An 11,850-nucleotide genomic window follows, 5' to 3' on the forward strand; every position below is an offset into this window, starting at 1 on the left:
ACCAATTGCATACCTCAGGGAGAGTCACCTGGCATGAAAAGGCAAGGAAGGACAACAGTAAATTGTAGGCAGTAAAAAAAAAGCAGATGAAATGTAGAAATACTGAACCCTACAGAGCACTGGGTAACATGACAGTAAAGGGAGAGAATCCCATCCTCCCCCCACCACTAGTGGGTTTACAAGGAAAAGAGAAAAGGAAAGCTTGGGGGGGAAAGCATGCAACAGATGTCACTCTACAAATATAAATTTTAAAACAGATGATCAACAATGCAGATAATGATAGCAGGGCTGCAAGGACTTCTTAGCTTATTGGTTGGTACTGTGTGGGGAAGTTATTTCAGGAGCAGTCTTAGCAAAACTTCTTGGATGAGGACACAGTGGACATTTTTATACATCCTAATTTCAAAGACTAATCATTAACTAAGCTAGTTATAACCACAAGAATGATTACGGACCCAGGAAGTCTGCGACTTGGCCTCAGATTCCACAACATAATCTACTTGATGGGAAGTATGAGCTGAATGCTGAGCGGCAGACAGAAATGAAGACCAAAACACCAAAGGTGAAAACAATTACACTGCAGCAACACAAACTCTGAACAAATGCTGAAGGATAAAAACCAGTTAGTTATCTGCGAATATAAACCAGGATGTTAAGACAAAGAAGTGGGAAGCTAGAGCACTCAGAATCAGAGTACCATGCCTTAACAAGCTAACAGAGGCAGCTTTGGTTTGAAAAAGCAGCTTTGAAGTGCTTTGTACACTTCCAGGTGGCCAGAGAGATTGATGGATAATAATTGCTGCTCAGGAATTTCTGCACGGAAGCACCCAACCTGGGGAATCCCCAGGATCAACTGTCAGGACCATTCTGAATGCAGCTCCTGAACACCCTGCATCAACGCCTGCAGATCCCAATTCCCTGCATACTTGTAGCACCTATTTTGAATTCAACCTAGTTAAGAAGACAGGACAGGCTCAAAGGAGTTAAAAATATTTCTGTCACACATGTAAGTAAGATTATTTTCATTCCTGATTGTAAGTAGGAAAATCCAGAGACACAAGGATATATGATGATGTAATATGATATGATAAACACAAATTGAAAAGAACAGCAATAACAATTTTTCCTTGGTGCAACAAGAAGCACTTCACTCACTTTTGTTACAGAAGATTTTTAGAAAACTAGTAAAAAGTTTTTGATTGTTGGCATCTATATTCTTTTTTGGGGGGCGGGGTCCGGTTGTGGGGCCTGAACTCTGGGCCTGGGCGCTGTCCCTCAGCTCTTCAGCTCAAGGCTAGGGCTCTACCACTTGAGCCACAGTACCACTTTTGGCTTTTTTCTTTTTGCTTATGTGGTGCTGAGGAATCGAACCCAGGGCCTCATTCATGCAAGGCAAGTGCTCTACCACTGTACCACCTTCCCAGCCCTGGCATCTATATTCTATGTACAGGTAATTTCATTTTGTTTCTTTTTCTTTTTGTCATGTTTGTTTGTTTGTACTGGGGAGGGTAAATAGAGGATACAGAAAAGGTGGAACAACACCTTATGTGGAAAATTAACTGTATATCTTGTGGGTAGGGACCAGAGGAAAAAACAGAGAGATTTGTACTCATTACTTGTTACCTGGTTCATGTAACGGTAATTCCCCTGTACCTTATGACAACAATTAATAAATAAATACAATACATACGATAAAAATTATTATGCTATTGCATCACACTTTTATCACATGACCACCATGTGGATACTACATTGTGATCATGTGATCATCACATGGACACAGCATTTTGGGCACATGGATACCACACTTTGATCACATGATCACCATGGGGATACTGCACTTTGACAACATGATCACCACATGGACATAGCATTTTGGGCACATGGACACCACAGTTGGATCATGTGATCACCATGTGGACACCCATTTTTATCACAAGAGCAACACATGGATGCCACACTTTGATCCCATGATCACTATGTGCATACCACACTTTCATTGCATGGATGCCACACTTTGATCACGTGATCAACTCTTGGACACAGCATTTGAACACCATACTTGAATCACATGACCACCACATGCACTCCATGGACATGCACATGCCACATGGACAGGGCACTTTGATCACATGATCACCATGTGGACACTGTACTTGGATCACATGACTGCCACGTGGACACTGTACTTTGAACCTGTTGCCACCACGTGGACACTGCACTTTGATCATGTGATTACAACATGGACACAGTAGTTTGATCACGTGACTGCCATGTGGGCAAGGTATTTGGGGCTCATGGACAGGGCCCTTTGATCACATGATCACCACATGGATAGGGCATTTTTATCACGTGATCACTACATGAACACCACAGTTTGATCACGTGATCACTACATGGACAGGGCACTTTGATCACCAAGTGGACACCGCACTTTGATCACATGATCACCATTTAGACACTGCACTTTGAGCCATGTGGGATCAAAACATGCACATCACTGTGATCACCTGATCACTACATGAACTCTGCATTTTGAGCATGTGGACACATATGTTGATCATGTGATCACCATGTGTAAACCACACTTTGATCACATGGACAACAGACTTTTACCACATGATCACCATGTGGATACAACATTTGGGGCACATAAACATCACAGTTTGATCATATGATCACAATATGGACACTGCAATTTGTTCACATGGACACTGCTGTTGGATCACATGATCACCACTTAAATACAGAATTTGGGGCATATGGACACCACACTTTGATCATATGATCAACACATAGAGACTGCATTTCGGGCACATGTTCACCACATGACCATCACACTTCAATCATATGATTACCATCATAAGATTACCATTACTCATAATATGTCACTCTTATTTGTTAACTTCATTCTGGTATGACTATTCGATGGAGTGACTAACAACTCTGAAGACTAAACTTATCATTTCTCTCTCAAAAATTCTGTTGTTGTTTTTTTTTGGGGGGGGTCCGGTCGTGGGGCCTGAACTCTGGGCCTGGGCACTGTCCCTCAGCTCTTCAGCTCAAGGCTAGCACTCTACCACTTGAGTCACAGCGCCACTTCCAGCTTTTTTCCTTTTGCTTATGTGGTGCTGAGGAATCGAACCCAGGGCCTCATGCATGCAAGGCAAGTGCTCTACCACTGAGCTACCTTCCCAGTGCCTCTCTCAAGAATTCTTGCTGTGAAGTTTCCAAGCTATGAATTACTATCGCCTGAAATAATTCATTGTGTTTATCATAGTTTTTTGTATCCAAAAGCAAAATCTTGGTTTCTACTTAAGAGAATTAGCTTGAAGGATGTCTTAGACTGCCTCAATAATTATGTGCTTGGTCCAGATAAGGTGTTGCCTACTTATCTGAATGCAAAGCCTGTCTTTTAAGCTGGTTTCCCAAAACAATCCTGGACAGTAGTCACTACTCCTTTCTGAGACATTCTCTAGTCAGAAAGAAAAAGGAGTTGCTTATTAGGTATTTCAGAAGTTTTACCTAAAGATGCCTATAATTGGTAAGACTAGAGTAGCCTTATTGTTAACCAGATTGGGGAACTACATAGGTAAATCAGCCTACAAAATCTAGTGAAATCATTATTTCATTCATAAAGAAATTATTTACATTGTACAATTTATTATATGCTAATAAGAAGGTACTAAACTGGATTTAATTTTTTCTTTTAAAAAAGTAATCAATAGGTGGGTGCCAGTGGCCGAGGCCTATAATCCTAACTACTCAAGAGTGTGAGATCTAAGCATCATGATACAAAGCCCTGAGGAGAAAAAAAAAAATGTCAGGTCTAGAGCCCTGAGTTCAAACCCCAGGACTGGCATATATACAACAGTAAGAGGCAGTTTGAAAGTTAAAATGTGGCTACCAGTGGCCAGAGGAGAGCAAGGGGTCATTTATCCTATCCAAATCTATGTTTTGGACTTGCTGAGAAAGCAAGCTTCTCAGTAGTGATTTTCATTGATTACTTTCTTATGCTTCAAGAGACATAAGGAAAGAAAGAGCCTTATCCTGTGTTTCTGAAGCTAGTTTCCATTTTGATTCAAGAAAAGTTTTGACAAAGTGAAGGCAGGTTTGGGGAAATAGAAAACTCTAGATACAGAAACTTACCTAGTTACTCACTGTCTCGCTGCACATCCTTTGATAATTAACTCCTAATTAACACTAAGACAACTTCTGGGATATACAAATATAGTAATTGTGGAGGGAGAGGGAAAGTTACACTTTAGGGACTGAGATTCTGCAGAGGATTTCCTATTCCCCAACAAAGTGACACTTGTGAAACTAAAATCTTCATGGTAAAATATATCCAAGCAAACAGCTCTTTAAATCAAAAGGTACAAATATGGCCTGAGAAGCCTCTGCTTAGCAGAACTAACCCAGGACTTCTCTGCACCACAGCTACCACAGTGAGTAGATCTGAAAATACTTTGATTGATTCATGTGTCCCATGTAAATATTTATCAGAAGCCTAAGTCTTGATTTCTTTTTTACTATGTTCAAGAGAGGGTCTATTAGTTTCAGGGTCTGCCCCTGTTTTGGGTATCTCAATGTATATACCTGGGACCAAAAGAATGAGACCATTTAGGGACGAACACTTGAACGTCTTTTTCTCTGGATTCAGAAACTGATAAGATTAGAAGGCTTTGGGTGAGACTTTGAATAAGATTTTACCTTTCCCTTCTTCTAAAAGTAAGAAAGACATAAGGACTTCAAGTTACTAGGAAAAACTGAGGAGGGGGGAGCCTCAATTTCATGTGCATTATACTTCTGTCCACATTATTGCTTTTCATAAAATTTGCTCACCTAAATTTTGCTTCATTTCTATATTTCCATTATACATCATATGCTTCCTTTTCCATTGTGTTGTTCACCCCCTGATTGTATTTGTGCTTAATCTGAAGGCATTCTTTGTGAAATCACCTTTAACATTTTCCTATTCTAACTTACTATGAAACCATACATATAAATCAGCTTCACTGAATATATACTTTTTTGATTAGTGGATCTATGGCAATTATTATGAATATCCAATTGCTCCTTTAGAAATTGCTAATAAGGCACCAGTGGCTCACAACTGTAATCCTAGCTACTCAGGAGGCTGAGATCTGAGGATCACAGTTCAAAGCCAGCCCGGGCAAGAAAGTCTGTGACACTCACCTACAACTAACCACTAGAAAACAGGAAATGGTGCTGTGGCTCAAGTGGTAAAGTGCTAGCCTTGAGCTGAAGGGCTGAGGGACAATACCCAGGCCCAGAGTTCAAGACTCACAACTGACAACAACAACAACAACAAAAGAATTGCTAGTAATAATTTTCCAAGCTGCTACTAGAATGGAGGCATATTATTTTCATAGGACCCAAGTGTTATGCAATAAGGAGCAATAGTGCCATTAGATTACTGGAGAAAATGAAATTTGTATCTGCCTCACTTCCTGAGTTTTAGGTCCAGATGGGGTGTTACACATCAATCTGAGTGCAAGCCTGTCTTTTAAAGCCATTTATGCTGCATTTTTAGATGTCTGAAAGAGTATTCATGTCATAGTCATTTCATTTCCTCAGATAGTTCTTAATATTTGGAACTACCTCATACAAACCCAGAAGCAGGCCTATGTTCAAACTATTCATGCTGCCAGGAACATTCAGGATAGAAAAACTCAAAGTAACCTTTCAATATTTAGTAAAAAGTACAGGCGAAAGCTTTAAATTGTATTCCAAGTATTTCTAATGTATTCAAATCCTAAGAATTGGATTAAACTTCCAGTTTCTTTCATTCTGGACATGCTCTCTGTAGCTTGACAGATGTCCTTGGTTAGATGTGATGTTGAAGCTTTTATATGAGAAAGAATAATAATCTATGCAGTCCTGATGTATGAAAATTAGAGGTTTGTGCTGATAAAAATCAGAATATCTTTAGGGTTAACCAGAAAAAAAGGGGAGGAGAGAGGAAGTGAGGAAGAAAAAAGAAGAAAGGAAGAAATATTTGCATCATCCATCAGAAAGAATAATATTGTACCACTGGTAAGGAAATGGAAAGAATTAGAAAAAATTATATTAAGAGAAGTAAGCCAAGCTGGGTACCAGCGGCTCACACCTGTAACCTTGGCAATTTAGGAGGTTGAGATCTGAGGATTGTGTTCAAAGCCAGCCTGGGCAGAGAAGTCCCTGTGAGGTTCTTATCTCCAATTAATCACTCAAAAAACAGAAGTGGTGCTGTGGCTCAAAGTGGGAGAGCACTAGTCTTCAGCAAAAAAAACGCTCAGGGACCGTGTCCAGGCCCTGGGTGCAAGCCCCATTACAGAATGGGGGGGGGGGGGGAACAGGAGGAGAGAGAAGTAAACCAGACCCAGAGAGACATATACATTTGCATGGTTTCCCTCATTTATGGGAACTAAAATGTGCCTGTGACTCTAGAAGTAAACATACCCAGTAGAACCAAAGTGGTTATAAATTAATTAATGAAAGTATAATAAACTTTATGGAGAGCACAACAAGTATAATTCTTTAGAAAGACTAAATCAATGGCCAATAATATAAGTACCAGGAAATGGGTACTTGCAGGAGGTGCGCAAGGAGAGAGAGGTAGAAGTATGAACAAGAGAAATGAGTAGAAATGCAGGCAAGAATGCGTTGTATATGCCACAGAACTGAGAAAAATAAAGGAAGGGGTGGGTCGAAAGGTTGACACAGACCAACATACATTCTACCCATTGACTGCTTTTTTTAATGGCAAAAATATTCAATACATAACTTAAAAATGAAGAAAAGCAAGGGAAGGGGTGAGGTGGGAGGGGCGGGTGAGAATGTTCAAAGGGGTGACATTAATCAAGAGACACTATATTCATTAGCTGCTCTGTTGAGTAGCAACTCTTTGTACAACTTCTTAAAGAAAATAAAAATATATTAAAATTTAAAAAGAAAGAAGTGACAAAGTAAACCATTACAAATTTGACTGAAAGCATTTTTTTCTCCAGCAGTTATAACATGCCCATCATGACCCCCTGAGTGATCTACAAATCAGTGATGCTACAACCGTCTCTGCTACTTGAAGATATTACTGTAGATTTCTGATTGGCAACTTTGTCTCATGACAAGTAACAATTAATTCTGTTCTCCTAATCCACCTTGATATATTTTATCACATTCAGAATTGATCCAGGCTTCCTTTCAAAGACTCCTGATATCACGCAATGGAACTCAGATCTCTTCTTAAAGACTCTCCTAGGTAACATTACAGAATGTCTCTAGGACACCATCCCTGACTGCAGCCAGTTAGTTATGCAAGTTTCTCAAAGATTTGTTTCTGAATATCTTTGGCTGCTTTTTTTTGGTCACTGGGATTTACAGCAAGAACTTAAACAATTTCACTAGGCTACAGACTGAAAAAAATCACTGAATATTTGTTTAAAAAAATCATGGAATATTTGTAAGCATGGAAATTACAAATTTGAAGTTTAAATAAACTACATCTCCATACACATTAAGGTACAAGCATCAAAGATATAAAACTTAGATCCAAGACAAAAAAAAACTTGCTGGAAATTAGCATGCTCATCAAAATGTGAGATAAAGTAGAATTGAAAACCATAAAAGAATGTTGAACAAAATATAAGACACTATGACTGGCACTAGTGACTCACTTTTGTAATCCTAGCTGCTCGGGAGGTTAAGATCTGAGGGGCATAGTCAAAGCCAGCCCTAGCAGGGTAGAAAAATCTGAGTCTCTTCCACCTTTAAAAAGCCAGAAGTGGAGTGGGCGCAGGTGGCTCATGCCTGTAATCCTAGCTACTCAGGAGTCTGAGATCTGAGGATCACAGGTCAAAGACAGCCCGGGGAAAAAAGTCTGTGAGACTCTAATCTCCAGTGAACCACCAGAAAACCAGAAGTGGTATTGTGGCTAAAATGGTAGAGTGCTCACCTTACCTGAAGAGCTGAGGGACAGCACCCAAGCCCAGAGTTCAAGCCCCACGACTGACACAGATAGACACACACACACACACACACACACACACACACACACACACACACACACACACACACACACACACACACACACACACACACACTAAAAGAAGATACTCTGGAAGCTGAAATGTAGATATTAAAGTTGAAGCAACCTGATTTTACAAGTATACGTGTACAGTACATGAGAGAGGCAGACAGTTACCAAGCTTTTCGAATTGGATGATGAGAATATGATACACTGTGACAAAAATAACAAAGAGAAAAATTCAGATTGGGAGCAATTGTGGCTCCAATTCAATTATGAATGGATACGTTTGAAAAGGCTGGATAAAAAATTTAGATCGTTTAAACTAGTAGTAAACATGATTTTTTGAAACTACATGTAGACTGTGAAAAAGGTCAGGAGAGAGACAGAGAGAGGAGAGAGTAAAAGAGAAAGAGAGAGCTTTCTTTGGATAAACTGCACCATTACATCCATCATGTATGTCACCTCTGTACTAGAAAACTTCTATGACAAGAAATATTTTTAGATACACAGAATCATTACTGATAATTTCTTCAAAAATGTGTTCACCAGGTCTATGCTTTTCTGCCTAAGAAGAAACAAATGGGGTTGAAATTGGTCAGAGGACTGCTTTTCCTCTTTCTAACAGTATTTGGCCTTGTAGGAAACATCTCTGTTTTCGTCATTTATATGTGTAGTTTTGGAGGAGGCACTGACAAGAAATCTATACAATTTATTCTCATGCATGTGATTTTTACAAATATTGTAATGCTTCTTTCCAAAGGATTGCCAAGGACAATAGCAGCTTTTGGCCTGAAGAACTTCCTTAGTGATATAACCTGTAAAATAGTTGTTTATATGTCAAGAGTGGCCCGGGGCTTTTCAATATGCACCAGCAGTCTGCTCACCATAGTCCAGGTCATCATCATCAGTCCCAAAGCTTCTGGATTGTACAGGTTCAAACCCAGGTCTGTTTGGCACATCTTTCCTTTGTTGGTCTTCTTTTGGATAGTCAACTCCTTGATAAGCATAAACTTACTCTACATCCATTATGTCCCTATGAACACATCACAGCTTAGCCAAAGTGACCACTATTGCTTTTTTACACAAGGAAAAATAAAGAAAGGAAACGATATTCCTTTCACTTTCATGGTTCTGAGAGATGTTTTGTTTCAGGGTATCATGGGTGCAACCAGTGGCTATATGGCATTTTTTCTCCATAAACATCACCAACGCGTTCTCTACCTTCAGAACGCCAAGCTTCTCTACACAACTCCTGAAATAAAAGCTGCAAAAAGTGTTCTTCTTCTGATGCTTTGTTTTCTTTTCTTCTATTGGACAGATTGCTTTATTTCTTTATATTTAATTTTCTCGTTAGAGAATTATTCTATAATTCTATATATTCAGGAATTTTTGACCATTGGTTATGCAATTTTCAGCCCCTATGTGCTGATTCACAGAGATGGACATCTGTCTGGATGTTGGTATACTCACTAGAACAGAAGGACATTGGGAGTATTTCTATTTCATTCCTGTTTTGAGTAAATGTGAAAAAATTTCAGTTCTGTTATGCTATGTATAAGACAAAAATCACAATGAAGTAATCAAATATGTTATAGTTTATTTGTAAGTAACAATTCTCTTGAAAAAATTATTCCCAACTAGTATACAGCAGAAATGACATTTTCCACTGCCACCCTCCAGAAGTGAGTTTGGGGGGGGCAGGGGGGGGCAGTCATGGGGCTTGAATTCTAGGCTTGGGCGCTATCCCTGTGCTCAAGCTAGCGCATTACCACTTGATCCACAATGCCACTTTTGGTTTTCTGGTGGTTAATTGGAGATGAGATTCTCACAGAATTTCCTGCCTGGGCTGGCTTTGAACAGTGATCCTCACATCTCAGCCTCCTGAGTAAGTAGGATTACAGGCATGAGCCACTGGTGCCCAGCCAGAAATGGTTTTAATTCCATGAATGTGAGCATGCTCTTTCACTACCACTGTTCCAAAATTAGAGGACACAACAATAATTTGGTCCATTTTATATAATTTTGGGGGACCAGAAAAAAATATTCCTGTGAACTAGAGGAGGACTTGCAGGATATTAGTGGGAAGAAACCATGGATAATAAAGACAATGAAATTCCAGAAAGCAATATTAAATTTCAATGGTTAAGATTCTTTCTTTCTTTTTTGGGGGGGGGGTCCTGTCGTGAGGCCTGAACTCTGGGCCAGGGCGCTGTCCCTCAGCATTTCAGATCGAGGCTAGCGCTCTACCACTTGAGCCACAGCGCCACTTCCGACTTTTTGCTTTATGCTTATGTGGTGCTGAGGAATCAAATCCAGGGCCTCTGGCTTGCAAGGCAAGCACTCTACCACTGAGCCACCTTCCCAGCCCAAGATTCTTTCTTATCGAATTAAAAATAGCTCTATACACAGAGCTGGTTCTCAAAGTATTGTATTCTTTAAAAATGTATGTACTGGTAACATGCACTTATCTTCAAGGCTGACATAAGTGTAAAAATCTTTGCAGTTGCATTTGTTTTTTAGTCTATTTTTTGAGGCTTGAATTCAGGGCATTTGGAGCAGTCCCTGAACACAAGGCTAGCACTTGACCACTTCAGCCACGGCTATACTTGTGGCTTTTTTCTTTGGTGTGTGTGTGCGTGGGGGGGGGGGGGGGAGAGAGGAGGGGTAGTTGCAGATAAGAGCTTCACAGATTTCCTGTCCAGGCTGGCTTTCAACCACAATCCTTAGGTCTCAGCATCCTAAGACACTAGGATTACAGATGTTAGACATTTAGCACAAGGCAGTAAACACTTCAAAATTAAAACATGTCTTTTATATTGCAAGAAAATTACAAATATATTTGTCCTTTTTGCCTAGGATTTCTGTTTTGAAGACCTGATACTATAATGCAAGACTAATTCAAACTGGAGAGAGAGAGAGAGAGAGAGAGAGAGAGAGAGAGAGAGAGAGAGAGAGAGAGAGAGAGAGAGAGAGAGAGAGAGAGAGAAAGAGTGTGTGTGTGTGTGTGTGTGTGTGTGTGTGTGTGTGTGCGTGTGTGTGTGTGTTACTGGGGATCAAGGTCAGGCCCTCTTATTTGTTAGGCAAGTGCTCCACCAATGAGCCATAGTTCCACCCTCAACATACTATATAAATAAGAAATCTCTGGAGCAATATAAGATGACAACCTATAGACTTTGAGAGAATCTCGGTAAGTGAGTGCATAGTAGAGAAACTGAGTATTTTCCAAGTTGTCAAAAATGTGAGTATTTTTTGAAAATGAACAAATAAATTATGTTTAAAAACAAATTGCAATTTGTTTCTGGCTATCATTACTTACTGCCCAGGCACTTCCCACAAAGCTCAGTCTCTTATTATCAAAGAGCTACAAAATAATCTAGTTCTACATTAATTTAAATGGGGAATTTTGTTCTTTAACTCTTATACTGCAATCATCCAACAGAGATATGTGGGCTGAATCATGGCTGTAGCAATCAGATAGGTCATGAAGTAATTCTGAAAAAGAATGACAGTCTACTCATCATAAAGCACAAAAATCTTGGAATTAATACAGACAATTACACCTCATTTTTAAAAGAATGTTTCCATCTTTCATATTAGCAGTACTGGGGATTAAACTCAAGTGCCAAGCAGGCACTTTACCATTTGAACTATGTCTCTAGTCCCTTTGTACATTGGTTATTTTTAAGAGAGGATCTTGCTTTATGCCCAGGTAGGCCTGGCTAGTGACCCTGGGGGTAATCCTGGATAGTTACGCTTCCTTGTGGTGCCTAGGATAGCAGATGTGCACCAATGTGTAGACTTTCTGGAGCTGGGATAAC

The 11,850-nt window shown here is 39.7% G+C and overlaps 1 protein-coding gene across 1 annotated transcript; it reads left to right on the forward strand.

Annotated features, from left to right (window-relative positions):
• Positions 1-8,572: 8,572 nt before the first annotated feature.
• LOC138827697 (vomeronasal type-1 receptor 4-like) lies at positions 8,573-9,505 on the forward strand. Its single transcript, XM_070023316.1, has one exon. It carries the CDS (start codon positions 8,612-8,614, stop codon positions 9,503-9,505), a length of 894 nt encoding a protein of 297 aa, XP_069879417.1. The 5' UTR covers positions 8,573-8,611.
• The last annotated feature ends 2,345 nt before the right edge of the window (positions 9,506-11,850 follow it).

This window comes from Dipodomys merriami, unplaced genomic scaffold (genome assembly GCF_024711535.1).
Source record: "Dipodomys merriami isolate MVZ:Mamm:240054 unplaced genomic scaffold, mDipMer1.0.p SCAF_16, whole genome shotgun sequence".
In the NCBI taxonomy this organism is placed as follows: domain Eukaryota; kingdom Metazoa; phylum Chordata; class Mammalia; order Rodentia; family Heteromyidae; genus Dipodomys; species Dipodomys merriami.